Source organism: Cnephaeus nilssonii, assembly GCF_951640355.1.
Source record: "Cnephaeus nilssonii genome assembly, chromosome: 16".
In the NCBI taxonomy this organism is placed as follows: Eukaryota; Metazoa; Chordata; class Mammalia; order Chiroptera; family Vespertilionidae; genus Cnephaeus; species Cnephaeus nilssonii.
The window spans coordinates 3,861,750-3,878,668 of record NC_137087.1 but is presented as its reverse complement, the minus strand read 5'-3'; the positions used below and the strand labels follow the sequence as shown (position 1 = coordinate 3,878,668).

The following is a 16,919-nucleotide window of genomic DNA, read 5'->3' as shown; positions in this document are numbered from 1 at the left end:
GTGTTTTAAAAGCAACTGTCAGTGGCCATGTAATAAATACAGTGCAGCAAGCCTATAGATTTAACTAAATATACCAGTTCATAGTTACCAAAGAGATGGACTTATTTTCTTGGCAGTTATATACTGTTGTTCAGCACGTGAAGCACTTCAATGATGTGGTGGAATTTGGTGAAAATCAAGAGTTCACTGATGACATTGAGTATTTGTTAAGTGGCTTAAAGAGCACTCAGCCTCTAAACACACGTTGCCTTAGGTAAGCTCTTACTTTTACTTTTGATAATTGTATACATGCTATATAGCTCATTAAAGTTTTTCAGATGGATGGAGCTAAACATTTGTGATTTTGTTATGGATGTAGTTTATAGTCGGTGATAATAATGTTAAAATGTGATTGATTTCTTATAAGGGATTTTATTCTATGGAGGAAGGAAAGTTGGATGTTTATATCTTTTTAGCATAATCTAGGCTTCAATTTCCAGATTCTTGAAAGAAGTGTTATGCTAAAGAATCCCTATGTTCTTTTACAGCCCAATATTTTAAACATGCAAGTAGTAAATTTGATAAATCCAAGCATCTTTTAATTTGGATAATCTTCTGCATACTATACTAGAGGCCCAGTGCACGGATTCATGCACCGTTGGGGTCCCTCAACCTGGCCTGCGCCCTCGCAATCTAGGACCCCTACTAATCGGGCGATGTAGTAGTGCGAGAAGTGGCAGACAGCCAGGGAGGAGCCCTGAGCCCGGGCCAGGTGCCACACCACTCCTACTTCGCCTGCCACCGCTTGGTAGCACTGCCGTGGAGGCAGGAGAGGCTTGTGCCACCGCAGCTGCGCTTGCCAGCCGTGAGTCCGGTGTCTGGCACCCGTCAGTCAGCTGAGTGGCGCTCCCACTGTGGGAGTGCACTGACCACCAGGGAACAGCTCCTGCGTTAAGCATCTGCCCCCTGGTGGTCAGTGCGTGTCACAGCGACCTGAGTGGTCGCTTAGGCTTTTATATATATACTAGAGGCCCTGTGCACAGGGCTCAGCCCAGCCTGTGCCCTCTCACAGTCCAGGACCTCCCGGGGATTGGGCCTAAGCTGGAACTCGGACATCCTTCTTGCAGTCCGGGGCTTTCGCAGTCCAGGACCCCTTGCTTCTTACCGCCCACCTGCCGCGGAGGCAGGAGAGGCTCACATCACCTCTGCTGTGCTCACCGGCCATGAGCCCGGCTTCTGGTTGAGCAGGTGTGAGGGTGAGGGGGAGTGTGGCTCAACCAGAAACCAGGCTCGCTGCTTCTTAGCACTGACCCCGCCCACTGGTGTGGGGGGGGGCGTGATCTGGGACCAAGTTGGTTGGGCGAGGGGCTGTGGGAGGTTGAGGAACCACAGTCACACCCTGTCCAGCCTCTGTGGAGGCTCTGGGATCACGCCGCTCCCTTCCCTCCCCGCCCACCCATCCCTCTCCCCAACCCCCCGCCTCTGTGGAGGCGTGGCGCCAGGACCGGGCCCACACTGCTGCCTCTGTGGAAGGGGCGAGACTGCGCAGCCCCCTCTCCCACCACCTCTGCGGAAGGGGGCCGCGGCGCTGGGACCTCCAGGCGGCTTCACCTGGGCTGACCTCAGGCACCCGGGACCCCGGGCAGCTTCACCTAGACCCTGGCTTTGTCAGGAAGGACATCCGAAATGACATCCAGAAGACGTCTGGTCTATCCAGTCTAATTAGCATATTACCCTTTTATTAGTATAGACTAGAGGCCCAGTGCACAAAATTTGTGCACTGGTAGTGTCCCTAGCGGCTGCTGGCCGCCAGCCAGGTACTCCCTTCTCCTGGCTGGCCCCGCCCCCTGGTCGAACTCCCAGACACCTCCCAGTTGAGGGGACAATTTGCATACTACGCTTTTATTATATAGGATTGACTATCTTGATTTGATTGAATTATCCAATCAGAATATATTCAATCAAATATAAAGTTTATGTATTGGAGCCATTATGAAAAGTAGCTGAGGCTTTTTGCTTTTCATGGTAGTAAGTACTGTAAGAAGTAAACTAAGGATGATCATTTGTTATTTATATAGTTTTATATAACATACCTAATCACATATATATCAGTAAATCTTTAATAATTTGGTTTGCCCATGCTTTTTATATTGTGATCTGTGCAGGCAACGCTTTGACATCCCACCCCATGACCTTGTTTTGGTACTGTGCAAATATAATACCAATGCACTAGCTATTTTTAGCCTCCCTAACTAGTCTATTTTCTTCTAGTGTTATTAGCTTGGCTACTAAATGCGCCATGCCCAGTTTTCGAATGCACCTGAGAGCACACGGAATGGTAGCAATGGTCTTTAAAACCTTGGATGATTCCCAGCACCATCAGGTATTTTTAAGTTTCTGGGTTTGAGAAGCATTATTTAAAAATTCTATTCTGTTTGGTTATTGACAAATATATTTATGTATATTCAGATATAAATATTTCCTAAATATGGGTTGAGTTTTATTAGCTAAATATAAAGTTTCATGCTAGAAGTTTTTGCTTAAGCATTTAAGATTATTTTCTCAGGACATTTTTTCCTCTGGTCAGTTTATACTGTTTACACATTATTCAGGCCCTTGCCTGTTTTGCTCAGTGGTTAGAGCGTTGGCCCACCAACACTGGAGGGTCGCAGATTTGATTCTGGTCAGGGGCATGTACCTTGGTTGCAGGCCAGATCCTGAGACCCAGATGCATGTGGGAGGCTAGCAATGGATGTGTCTCTCACATTGATGTTTCTCTCTCTCTCTCTCTCTCTCTCTCTCTCTCTCTCCCTCTCTCCCTCCCTCCCTCCCTCCCTCCCTCCCTCCCTCCCTCCCGCCCTCCCACTCTCTCTAAGAATTAATGGGGAAAAAATATCCTCTGGTGAGGATTAACAAAAACAAAACAAAACAAAACATTATTCAGTTATAGCATACTGGATACCCCATCTCAAACAATTCAGTTCTCCACCAAGTTGTTCACAGAAAGAAAGGTCTCATTTGTCAACCAAACTTTGGTTTTCCACCTGACAATCCTTTTGGGCTGCTGCCGCAGCATGACAAAAAGTGTCTCTCAGGCAACAAAGGAGAGAATGCTTTTGTTGCTGGCAAAATCAAACCAATGATTAGCACAATTTTAAAGCAAAGCGGCCATCAAAATTCCTAATATTGCTAAGGGTGCGAAAGAAACAATGATCACAGACAATTGAAGAAGTAGAAAAACTTGTTGATTTGGATAAATAAAAAGCAGTTAGCCAGTGATAGCCATTTTGGCAGTGATATATAAACGAGCAAAGTTTCATGCAGACCTGAAAGACTTACCTGGACCGAATGCTAAAAGTGATTCGTTTAAGGTGGTTCGATAAATTTAAGAAAAGAAGTGTTGCCCTAGCCAGTTTTGCTTAGTGGATAAAGCATCGGCCTGCAGACTGAAGGATCCCAGGTTTGATTCCGGTCAAGGGCAAGTACTGCTGGGGCTTATGCAGGAGGCAACCAATTGATGTGCTTCTCTCACGCCGATATTTCTTTCTGTCTTTCCCTCTCTCTTCCACACTCTAAAAATCAATGGAAAAATATCCTCGGATGTGAGGATTTTAAAAAAAGTATTTATAAATTAAACAGTACATTAGACATGCACTGTATATAAGAAAGGTTAAAGCAGGGAATCATTTGGGGGTCTGGAATGGATTAATTCAATTTACATTATTTCTAATGAAAAAAAGTGATTCGGTTTTCAAACAAATCACTTCTCAAACAGCCTTCCGGAACGAATTAAGTTTGAAAACCAAGGTTCCACTGTATTTAATTCTATAAGCATAGATTTCCTCTAACCAGGAAGTACTAGAAAAAAAATCTTTTACTAATCTTTGATATCAGTAGCATGACAAAAAAGGTTTTGAACTTTTTTAAAAAGCATTTTGTCTGGATGTTGAATTGGGACATAGCTCATTGTGAAAAAGAATTCCTCATTTTCATTTTGACTTTGACATTTCCTCTTAAAAATATGTGATAAAGTCAGGTTTAACATTTTTGAAGTTAAAAAATAATCATTGCTAATCATTATCAATAGTGGTATTTTGAGATGACTTTATTATATATTTTTGTTCAGGGAAATTATGTTTCAAATGCAGAATAAGGAAGACATTCTTGAGTCTTCCGAAACTGAAAGCATTGTACTTATCCCTCTGTGAGGATAACTCCATTACCAAGTTGTAGCAGATACAAAATGAGGGGGAAGAGAAGAGACCTGTTAATTTGTTTTGTTATGCAGTTACTAGGGGCCCAGTGCACGAATTTGTGCACCTTGAAAGGAACTGAGGGCCGCGAGGCTGCGGTGGGCACTGGAGTGGGTCTCGGCCCATCCTCCACACCCCCGCCTGGCCTCTGGTGCCCTATCTGCCAGAAGCCCCGTTCCTGCCACCGCTGCTCCCACACACTGACGGTGCCGGCCCTGCTCGTACCTACTGACAGCGCAGAGTGATTGGGGCTGGTGCCAGCAGCAGGTGCAAGCAGCAGCTGCTGCCCCAATTGCCCCTCAAGAGCAGGGGGAGATGGAGAAGCCCTCAGAGGCGATCGGGGCTGACAGCCACCACTTGCACCCGCTGATGGCGTCGAGTAATTGAGGCCGCCAGCTGGTGCAAGCGGGACCAGCGCTGGCAGCGGGTGGAAGCGCCGGGCAAGACTGCGACGCGCAGGAGCAAAGAATTTTCAGTAACCACCAGAGGATCGCCTTGATGACAGCGACTGGCGCCCTGCTTTGGTCTGGCGCCTTAGCTCACCTGCTCCACCATCCCGCAGCAGCTGATGCCCGCCATGTTCCACGCGCGCCCCCTGGTCATCAGTGCACATCATAGCGACCGGTTCACCGTTCTATTTGCATATTAGGGTTTTATAGATGTAGATGTAGATAAGAGGACTAAAGCATTAATTTGTGTTCTTGGGGGCATTGGACTCCCAAAGCCTATACTGTGTCATCCTAATTTCCAAAATTAATTTTCTGTGTAAGCATTTAATTAGTCACTTAGTCTGAAATTTCTTTGCTTTGGGGGATTTAAAGTTTAAATGTTTACATAGTTGTGTTTTTATGCATTGAAATAAGTGTACTACAGTATATCTTAAATGTTGAAATAATGCTGACCTAAACTATATCCCTTGCATTACTTATAGGTTTTAGTACCTATTATAAGCAAAGTATGCCAGCTACCTGATTTGAATGATTTTGAGAACACATGATTTTATTTTTAAACTAGAAGCCCAGTGTATGATTGAATCATGCACATGTAGGGTCCCCTACACGCTTTCGCTTTCGATCACGGGGGAGCTGGGTGCCTGTCCGCTGGTGCACCAGGCCTTTCAGAAGCCTCTGCCCCGGCGGCCCGGCGGAGGCTTCTGAAAGGCCTGGTGCACCAGCAGACAGGCACCCAGCTCCCCTGCTTTTGATGGTCCGCGGTGGGACGTGAGCTCGCTGCCCCAGAGGCCCCTTCTGTGCCGCAGCACAGCCATGGCACAGACGCTGCGCTCGAGCTGCCGCTGGCGACACAAGCTCAGCGTCCCGCCGGCCCAATTGTCACCCCGAGCCCCCCCCCCCCCCCCCGCGCCTCCTGGCCAATCGCAGGCATAGCAAAGGTACGGTCAATTTGCATATTTGTCTATTATTAGGTAGGATACTTGGTTCAGCCAGACCTAATTGGTTTATTTTAAAGAAATGAGTCTAAATGTGTTTGTTTGGGTATTTTACTTTTATATATTGACACAAACGTGGTTGTGTTTATTTTACAGAAAAACATAGCTAAGTTTCTAGTACAGATTTTAAAACACACATTCACTTTAAAAAAAATGTTTTTATTGATTTTTAGAGAGAGGGGAAGGGCGAGAATTAGAAACATTGATGAGAGAGAAACATTGATGACTTCCTCCTGCAGGCTCCCAACTGAGGATCGAGCTCAAAACGCCGGGCATGTGCCCTGACCAGGAATCTAACCGGTGACCTCTTTGGTTCATGGGTTGATTCTCAACCACTGAGCATCTGGGTACAGATTATTGATTTTACTTATTGAAATCTATTTTTTGAAATTTGACTTTATTTAATCATAAAGAATGATAGTGAAGTGTACTGTAAAATAGGATTACATAGAGAGAGCTGAAAAAATGTACTGAAACTTCTTATTAAACACGGAATAGCTAAAGAAATATGTACTTTCACTTATATTCTTGCTTTAGAGCATTCATGTAGGGAGGTCTTCAGAAAGCACAACTTCATGCAGCAGTACTTTATTTAATTCACATTTCTATAGAATATTTTAAGGGGTGGGGGTTTCAATGAGTCAAACATTTTCAAGGTTTCCACCATGTGAATAAATGTCAAAATGGTCTTATTTCCTGAAATTGCCACTAATTGATTACATAATTTTTTTTTTTTTGTCCATTGAAGAATCTGTCCCTTTGTACAGCTGCCCTCATGTACATATTGAGTAGAGATCGTTTGAACATGGATCTTGATAGAGCTAGTCTAGACCTAATGATTCGACTTCTAGAACTGGAACAAGATGCTTCTTCAGCTAAGCTACTGAATGAAAAAGACATGAACAAAATCAAGGAAAAAATTCGAAGGCTCTGTGAAACTGTACACAACAAGCATCTTGATCTAGAAAACATAACGGTGGGTTTCTTCCTTCTTTCCATTATAAAATGAAAATTACTTCCAGAAAGTTTTTAGTCACAGCAAGTGTGTGACATTTAGCCTCTTGGTTTACAATATAGCAGATTTTCTGAAGGTTTAGTTCTGAGAATAATTCTGTTCCCTGCCTGAAATTCCTAAACTATAGCCCATCTATATATTTTTTTGCCAGTAAAATTTTTATTGCATTTTGCCTAATTCTTTTCTCTCTCTTTTTAAATTCTTTATTGTTAAAAGTTTTACATATGTCGTCTCCTTTTTTCCCCATTGACCTCTCCCACCCCCCAGCACATTAATTCTTTTCTCGATTTTTAAAAAATATATATTTTTATTGATTTCAGAGAGGAAGAGAGAGAGAAACATCCATGATGAGAGAGAATCATGGATCAGCTGCCTCCTGCACACCCCACACTGGGGATCGAGCCTGCAACCAGGCATGTGCCCTAACTGGGAATCGAACCCTGACCTCCTGGTTCATAGGTCAATGCTCAACCACTGAGCCACGCCGGTCGGGCTCGATTTTTTTTTTTTTTAATGTAGAAATTACTTTTAAGCTATTAGGAATTTGAATACTTATTCTCTGTGGGTTTTGGGAATAAGAATTCAGAGATTTTTACAAGGTCATTTTCTTTTTCTAATGTTTTTCTTTTTTTAATTATTATTTTGTTGTTGTTGTTAATTCTCACCAAGGGTATTTTTCCATTGATTTTTAGGGAGAGTGGAAGAGAGAGGGAAAGACAGAGAGAGAAACATCAATGTGAGAGAAACACATCCCTTGGTTGCCTCCTGCATGAGCCCTCACCAGGGCCGGTGCTGGGGAGGAGCTTGCAACCAAGGTACGTGCCCTTGACCGGAATTGAACCTGGGACCCTGTGGTCCGCTGGCCGACGCTCTATCCACTGAGCCAAACCGGCTAAAGCTACAAGGTCATTTTCAATGAGCATTCACTCGTTCTAGAGTTTGTCAGGGTGTCCCATTAACTGCTACCCTTATGCTCAATACATATCTCCAAGTTTAAAATGACTGTGTTGCTTTTGGTTAATTCCAGTTCTTTTTTTATCTTTTACTTGTATAATCAATAATACTCCTCAAGATTACCAGGCTAGTAGAAAATACTTCGCCTTGTCATTTTGAAAAAATAAAATTATTTGTTTATATGTAACTTGACTTTCAGGTATTTCCAACATCAAAACTACATAAGCAGTTTTTGTTTTTTTTTCCAACTGCTTACTAAACTGAAGACTGCAGCAATTGCCTCAAAAATTGTTGAGCTAGCTAGCTATGACTTAGGGATATTGCACTTTTTGGTGAAGGTAGAGTATGGAATTTGAATAAAGTGGGGGTTGATAAGGGAAAGCAAGTTAACATTTAAAGGCAGGATATAAAATTGACATGTACTACTAAAGAGTACTTTCATGTATTAAAGTTGGACAGAGAATTGTTTTATGCTCAGATAGTGGATAAACAATCCCTCTACCTCACCAAACTATTTTTATACTACTTGTAAAGTGTATTCATAATTTTTCTTTATTTTTTTATATTTTTATAATATATACAAACTTTTAATCATGTAAAGAATAAATTTGAGCCTATAATTTTTATTTGCTGCATACCTTTATGTGTTTGTTCTATCTCCCATATTGTTCAATATTAAATTCTTTCCAGGTATTTGATATTAAATAACATGATAAACTTGTTTATTGATTTTCCTCCATGGTTTGTTGAATTTATTAGGGTGGTAAATACCAGCATAATAATTTTCTTATATTGTGTTAACTAGTTTACTCACATGATTAAAACCAGAACAGAGTTGCTGATTTTAGAATGTCTTTGTTTCTCTCTTAATATCTGATTGTTTTAAATCTTAAGTAGACATTGTTGGTACATTGACTCTCCCTGTGCATAATTTTTGTTTGTTTTATTAATTGCTTAATTTCTTCCTTGAAATATACTGCTACTCCTGATGTGCCCTGGAAAGATAATTTAAAATATTAATATTATAATGTTTTCAGGTACAATTTAAATAACAGAGCTAACAGTAGCTGGATATAATACTCTGATTAATGATTTGGCTGTGCTTTAACTCTGAGGACTATTTCAGTTTTCAAGTAAAATATTTGGATTGTGTAGGCTGTGTTAAAATGCTAGCATATAATATATTGAAAATAGCCTAAAATATCCACAATCCTTTTTATGCCAATAGAAGGAAATGATAAAGTCCCTTTTTAGCATAAAAACTCACCAGCTTTTGCGATATTAACATCAAATTACTGTCCCCTTTCTTCCTAAATAAAGTCTCATTAGGCTTCAGATTCACTATGTGACTCATGAGCCTAATATACCGGAACCAATCTCATTAAATTATTCTTTCAGGGGCTTAGACTGGGAATGGGGGGAAATGAATCTGTTTTTATAGCATTGAATTCAGTTCTATATTTTCACCTTGACATCAGCTTTGTTAGAGATTAGACTAAAATGTTCTAGATCTCTTCTAAATCTGTAATACTGAAATTTGATGGTAAGATGTGTGTTTTTTTGCATTTTTATATACCCAATTTATATTCATTTCCAAATTGTTCAGGAGGACTTAATGTAGACTTGCAAATTACAAAGGAAAGAAGGTTTGGAAAGAAAACCAGGTCTTTTTAGCTTTGCTAATTTTTTATGCTGAAGTTCCTATTGCAACAAGATTCAGACTGCTCTTTGGCGGGGGATAGCTATATGCTTTTAGAATGAAATACAATAGAAAAGAAAAATAATAATTAAAGGCAAATAAAGAAAAACTTCAGTCTTGTTATAAATATGACTTACTATTCTGTGCTTCCTTTAGTGGTGGTCCTGAAATTATATATAGTTTTGTCATGGTAACCAGACAATGTGTATCCAAGCTGCTAACTGCAGTATAAAGTTTAAGCCTGGTAAATCTAATAAATAAGAAAATATATATAACAATAAGCAAAGGATAAGCAACCTAGCAGGTAAATAAGGAAAGAAGAATTGACAAGAGAAACAATATGTGAAAAGATGCTGAAGTTTACTGTAATTAGAACAATACAAACCAAAGCAATAAGATACAATTTTTTACCCTCAGGAAAAAAATTTAAAATGGTAAGATTTTGAGGATTCAGAACAACTGATATGCCCACACTTAGAGTGTTACTTGTTTTAGCCTTCGTGGTAAATTAATCTGGTATATATTGATTTGCAGTCAAAATACAGGCACCGTTTAATTCAACACTCCCACTTTTGAGCATATACCTGGGAAATACCACCAGTATCTATTTCATTGAACTGATAAATGAGATTCCTCTTCCATGAAAGCAAACCATTGGTTAAAACCATTTCTTCAGCTGATGACTATTCAGATAAAAATTAAAATCACTCCAGTTTCACTTATAAAAGCACTTACTGCATTGTAAATAACACCATGGCCCTGGCCAGTCTGGCTCAGTGGTCGAGTACCGTCCACACATTGAAAGGGCCCTGGTTCCATTCCCTGTCAGGGCACATGGCCAGGCTGTGGTCTGGTCCCTGGTCTGGTGCATGTGGGAGACAGCCGGTAGATGTTTCTTTCTCTCTCAGATCAATAAAAATTTCTGAAAAAAGAAAAAGAATACAGTGAACTTTATGGGCATGCAGTGAACTTTTCTAAAGAAAACCTCTGGAATTGTTGCCTCAGAATCATTGTTAAAAGTAAAGATTCATTAATGGTACTTCTGATTTTTAGACTGGGCATTTAGCTATGGAGACGTTACTATCCCTTACTTCTAAACGAGCAGGAGACTGGTTTAAAGAAGAACTCCGGCTTTTGGGTGGTCTGGATCATATTGTAGATAAAGGTATGATAAATATACTCATAGCCTTTTCATATATTTAAAAGGATGAAAAATATATTTTATTTACATATTTTGAAAATAATTTCATCACTTGAAAAGATCTGTCCTTTTAGTAGATTTTGCAAATCTCTTTCATAGGAAATGCCATTAATGCTTGGAAAGTAATGGAAAGAAAATAATTACAATAAATTAGAGTCTCATACATTTCAACATCTCATAGTATAAAACTTAGAATAATTCATGTCAGAGAGGTTCCAGCATATCCACAGCATGTGTACAGTTGGCTTTTAATGTTCGTGAAGGGGGCAGGTACTTAGGTGCTGAGACGTGCTAATTGGTACACATCCATTTCTTTTCTTCTAGTGAAAGAATGTGTGGATCATCTCAGTAGAGATGAGGATGAAGAGAAACTAGTAGCCTCATTATGGGGAGCAGAGAGATGTTTACGAGTTCTAGAAAGTGTAAGTATAGACAACTGTTTGGAGAAAATTATTTAATCTCAATTATGTGTATGAGACTGCCAAATAATTTATATTATGTATCTCTAGAGTTTCACTTTTTAAAAAGTCCAAATTGTAATTGTGATGCATTCTTTGAGCAACCATTGTTAATGAACAAGTTAAATGAGCAGTTTAGTCTTTTAAGAATATGTATATTGCTGCTCCATACAAAACCTTGCATGTTGGTTTTGTTTATATTGCCAAATGTTATTGTTCTTTCCTTAATGTGGAATTCTACTTACATATAGGGTGTCCAAAAAACTGTATTCACACACTTTGAATAAAGGCAGTGTTTGTTAAAATACATTTCATTTTCAAAATTGAACTATCAGCTATTAAAGTGTGTACACATTGTTTTGGGACACCCTTTATGTTAACTTCTTTAGGGAAAATGATAGTAAAAAGCAGTCAGGTGTTCATTTGTTCTTTTAATTAATAAGAATTTTCTTAATATTTGGTGTTGAAGAATGGTACTATTGAACTGTGTGCCATAATAAGTATATTTGTTCTTTCCCTTTAATGAATAACTTAACCCAGTTCAGAGAAATTATGCTGCCAGTGAAGTGCAGGATGCATAGATTGTGTATTGATCAGATTGGAGTAGCCAGTTCTTTTTGAACCATCAGTGGGGACATAATCTAGTGTAGTTAAAACTTTTTGGCCCTGACCAGATAGTTCAGTTGTTAGAGCACCATCCTAATACACCAAGGTTTTGGGTTTGATCTCTGGTCAGGGCACATACAAGAATCGACCAATGAATGCATAAATAAGTGGAATAACAAATCAATGTTCCTCTTCCTTTCCCCCCTCTCTCTCATCAATAAATAAAATCTTTAAAAAAAAATTTTGGCATAGTTGAAATTGTACCTTCTCTGTTCTAGAGTACTTCAAGTACATTTGATAAACAGATATACAGAGGTAGGCAAAGCTAGGTTTACAGTTGTTTGTATGGAAATAAAAATGCAACTAATAATAATACAAGAATAAACTATTTTGTGTACTCACAACTGTAATCCTACTTTTGCCCAGTCCTGTATATATTTTTTTAATTCTAAATGAATCCATTTAAGAACTTGATTAGTTTGTGTATAAGTTAGAGACTGCTCTTTTCTGACATTCAGTGTGCTTGGTAAGTCATTACAGTGAATGTATAGCACAGAATACATTATGAGCAAGCAATTGTAACGGTAATGTTTTAACTTTGTAATAAAGCGATAGCTTTATTATTTGAAAGCAGGAACATGTGGGTTGTTATTTACTTACATGACAAGGGCTGAATTTTCTCATCTTTGTCTTTTAGAGCACTAGTTATAAGTGTGTTGTATGTGAATGACTGAAGTTATGGATTGACACAATCATTTCAAATTTTTTCCTTTTAGGTAACAGTGCATAATCCAGAGAATCAAAGCTACTTGATAGCATATAAAGATTCACAACTCATTGTTTCATCAGCTAAGTAAGTTTTTCTGAAATATCACACTTTTTATTTAAAGCATTTAGATTGGCTTAAAGAAAATACTGTTGTATGATCTTCCTCCATAAAACACCTCGTCTGTCGAATTCTGTGTACCAGAAGCAGTACAGTCCAGTAAAAGTTAGGCGTGCAGATTCTGGAGCCAGAGTGACTGGAGTGTGGATCCTAGCTTTTTACAAGTGGATCCTTGCTACAAGTTCTTCAGAGGGGGGTTAATAATTGTATCTACTTACTCAAGGTTGTTGTTATAATAAAAATAATAATATACATGGCCGAAACCGGTTTGGCTCAGTGGTTAGAGCGTCGGCCTGCGGACTCAAAGGTCCCGGGTTCGATTCCAGTCAAAGGGCATGTGCCTTGGTTGCGGGCACATCCCCGGTGGGGGGTGTGCAGGAGGCAGCTGATCGATGTTTCTCTCTCATCGATGTTTCTGGCTCTCTATCCTTCTCCCTTCCTCTCTATAAAAAGTCAATAAAATATATTTTAAAAAAATAATAATATACATGTTATATGTTAAATTATAACATTTAAAATGTTTATTAGTATGTATAAAATATATTTCTAAACTTTAAAAATGATTTTTAAATGTCTCTTGTATGTTGTATATATTATGAACAATATATGTTAAAAGAGTTAATATAGGGGAGAGGAAGAAGGGGGAGTCAATAGAGGAAAAAGGGGATATCTGTAACACTTTGAACAATAAGATTAATTTTTTAAAAAGTTAATATATATGCATAAAGCCTAGAACCGTGGTCGGCAAACTGCGGCTCACGAGCCACATGCGGCTCTTTGGCCCCTTGAGTGTGGCTCTTCTACAAAATACCACGGCCTGGACAAGTCTATTTTGAAGAAGTGGCGTTAGAAGAAGTTTAAGTTTTCAAAATTTTGCTCTCAAAAGAAATTTCAATCGTTGTGCTGTTGATATTTGGCTTTGTTGACTAATGAGTTTGCCGACCACTGGCCTAGAACAATTATTGGCATATACTAAGTATCAGCCTTATTTTTATTATGAATAAACATCACTATCCCTCCTCTTCCCTTTTGTTTTTATCTTCCCCCCCAGATCTGTATGTAGCCTCTTCCCCCATTCCACACACACTCAGCCCCACTTCATGACATTAGGCTAATGCTGTCTCCCCAGTGCAGCAGCCTCTCCCTGCTCTCTCTGTCCTAACTCTTGATATTCTAGCCTGTCCAGTATAACACCACAGGGGGTTAACTGTCCTCAAATCTCTGCTTTTGCCCTGGCTGGTTTGGCTAAGTGGACAGAGTGTCAGCTTGCGGATTGAAGGGTCCTAGGTTCGATTCCAGACAAGGGCACCTTCCTGGGTTCCAGGGTTTTGATCCCCAGTAGGGGGTGTGCAGGAGGCGGCCGATCGATGATTCTCTCATCATTGATGTTTCTATATCTCTCTCTTCCTCTCCCTTCCTCTCTGAAATCAATAAAAATATATTTAAAAATATATATATATATTTTTTTTTTACAAAATATATATTTTACAAAGCATGCATATATATATATATATATATATATATATATATATATATATATATGCTTTGTAAAAATAATCTCAAACTGCAAATCTCTGTAGTTACTTACTGGTTTTGCACATATATTCAAAGTCCTTAGTATAATAACAAAGTCCCACTTACTACCTGACTCAAGTTTATCTGTTTTTTAACCTCTTATTTGGGAGAATATCACACATGACAAAAGGAGACAAAATAGTATATAAACCTTGATGTACATATCATTGAGGTTGAGTCATCATCAATCCTGGCCAGTTTCCATCTGTAACCCTATCATTCCCCCTTCTAGATTATCTGGAAGCATACCGCAAATTTATCATTTCATTCATAAATACTTAAGTATATACAAGAGGACTCTTTAAAATATAGCCACATTATTATTTTCATACCCCACAAATTATTAATTGCCTAATATTAATATGTCCAGTCAGTATTCAATTTCCAGTATTTTCTAATCGATTTTCTTAATCTGTAAATTTCTTCTCCATCTCTCTTGTATTTTGTAAATTTTGTATCACACTTCATACCATTAAGGCATGTATTCTAGTTTTTTTTACTCTGTTAAAAAGGGAGTCTTCTTGCAAGTTAAATCTGTTGCTTTTAAAATGTCTCTTATATGTTTCATGCCTCCTGATAAGGACAGGTTTTAGCTCTTTTGTTGTAATTAGGACCTTTGTGTCAAATGTCTTAGAAGTAGAGGTAGAGGTCAGAGTTGGATATTTGTGAAAGATCCAACAAATATTACAGTTAATCTGGCTTTTTAAACTTTTCTGTAAAACCCTGATAAATGCAGGGATAATATATTGAAAAATTAAATAATATACCTTACTTTTCTTCACCCACCTCTCAATTCAAACTGTGATTTAGCTCAGTACTACTTAAGGCAGTTGAGTGAACCGTAACAGCATAGTAGTTCTGGCTAACATCCCTAAACATCTACGTAAGACATTATTATAAATCAGGCATGAGGAATACCGTCCTAACCAAAGGCAGCTAGAGGGGGAACAGATATAGTACAGTTTTCTTCAAGGGTGTTGTGTGATATATAATGCATGGCATATCAGCAGACAGCTTACATCATCTGTCATCATGGACTTTTTTTTTTAATGGACTTTGTGATTTAAGGAGAGTATTCATAAATATTATACCTGCGTAAACATTCAATGTACTTGTTATTTTGGGTAGCATCTTGAGAATCCTTGGGTACAGCTGATACCTTGATTCTGCCAGGAGACACATCAGTTAAATGACCTGTCATTTGCTCTAATATTTATGAAGTATTTAATACCCATCTATACAAGGTCATTTTATTGTGCAGTATTAATATAAATAATACTCTCTATCTGCTAAGAACATGCATTAAAAAACATCTGAGTGAAATTCAGAAGTGTCTAGTGTTAACTCTTAAAAACTTTAGCTTGTTTGGAGAAGGGTTGTAGTCATTTGTGTTGGAGAGAATGGTAAAATGGGGGACAACTGTTAAGTAATAGAGATAAAAACTTCTGTATAGAATTTATAATTTAACTTGGCCTAGAAAAATTTAAATTATCAAATTTTCCCAAAATAAATCAACTGTAGCAGCTATTGTGATACCAGACATACTTGGTACATGATTGACTAGGTAATACAGTATAACATAGGGATAGGAAAGTAAGTTAATATGGCAGCATGTATGACAGATTTTGAAACATTAAGGCCCAAGTAAGAAGTTTTAAATTTAACTCTTTTTGTTTAGAATAATAGTCTACATTTTGTTTTCTCTTAAGAGCATTGCAACATTGTGAAGAATTGATTCAGCAGTATAACCGTGCTGAGAACAGTATATGCTTGCCTGATAGCAAGCCTCTGCCTCAGCAGAATGTCACTAACCATGTGGGCAAAGCCGTGGAAGACTGCATGCGGGCCATTATTGGGGTGCTGCTCAATTTAACTAACGACAATGGTAAGTAATGTGTGTTACATAGATTCTCCCTGGAAGGTTGTTTATTTACATGTAAAAATAAGTTACACCCTTGTTTCTTTTTTTGATATAGTGATTTTTTTTAATTGCTATCATGTAATTCACTTATTCATGTATACTAGTAGATTCAACTGCTTTTAGGAGTTGGTAATTTTAGAACCAGCCTGGTATCTTGGCTTGGAAATATTATAGTTAATGTGTTTCAAAAAAGAAAGAGCTATACATTTCTAACTTTTCATATTCTTGTTAATGTTTGTTGGTTGTTGGTATCATGAAGAAGAACCAGCAACACTTTCACACTGTTTTCTGTTTTAGAGTGGGGCAGCACCAAAACAGGAGAACAGGATGGCTTGATCGGCACAGCGATGAACTGTGTGCTTCAGGTTCCAAAGTACCTACCTCAGGAGCAGAGATTTGATATTCGAGTGCTAGTGAGTCCAAGCAGCTATTTCAGAAATGAGTAGTTGGTTGATTATGTGCTTGGTTGATAATGAAAACTTCATCTTAGTTTTGGGGTTAGAACCAATTATTGGATACGAGAGGCCCGGTGCACGGATTCGTGCACCAGTGGGGTCCTTCAGCTTGGCCTGTGCCCTCGCAATCCGGGACCCCTCGGGGGATGTAGTAGTGTGCGAAGTGGCAGGCGGCTGGGGAGGAGCCCAAGCCTTGGCTGGGCGCCGCTCCTGTTCATCCCAATGCTGCCGTGCCTGCCGCCGCCACTTGGTAGTGCTGCTGCAGAGGCGGAAGCACACTGACCACCAGGGGGCAGCTCCTGCATTGAGCGTCTCCTCCCTGGTGGTCAGTGTGCGTCATAGTGACCAGTCGTTCAGTCACTTAGGCTTTTATATCTTACCTAATAATAGACAAACATGTAAATTGACCGTACCTCCACTAAGCCCACAGCCAATCAGAGGGAGTATGCAAATTAGAAGGCCAAAGATGG

General features: G+C 39.1%; 1 protein-coding gene across 2 annotated transcripts in view; it reads left to right on the top strand.

Annotated features, from left to right (window-relative positions):
- WAPL (WAPL cohesin release factor) overlaps positions 1-16,919 on the top strand; it is a 102,083-nt gene that overhangs the window by 68,209 nt on the left and 16,955 nt on the right. For both annotated transcript variants that reach the window (XM_079793576.1, XM_079793575.1), the window contains exons 7-14: positions 117-253; positions 2,251-2,362; positions 6,428-6,655; positions 10,401-10,512; positions 10,873-10,970; positions 12,389-12,465; positions 15,783-15,958; positions 16,292-16,407. In XM_079793576.1, coding sequence (XP_079649702.1) covers positions 117-253; positions 2,251-2,362; positions 6,428-6,655; positions 10,401-10,512; positions 10,873-10,970; positions 12,389-12,465; positions 15,783-15,958; positions 16,292-16,407 — 1,056 coding nt within the window. The remainder of the gene's footprint in view (positions 1-116; positions 254-2,250; positions 2,363-6,427; positions 6,656-10,400; positions 10,513-10,872; positions 10,971-12,388; positions 12,466-15,782; positions 15,959-16,291; positions 16,408-16,919) is intronic.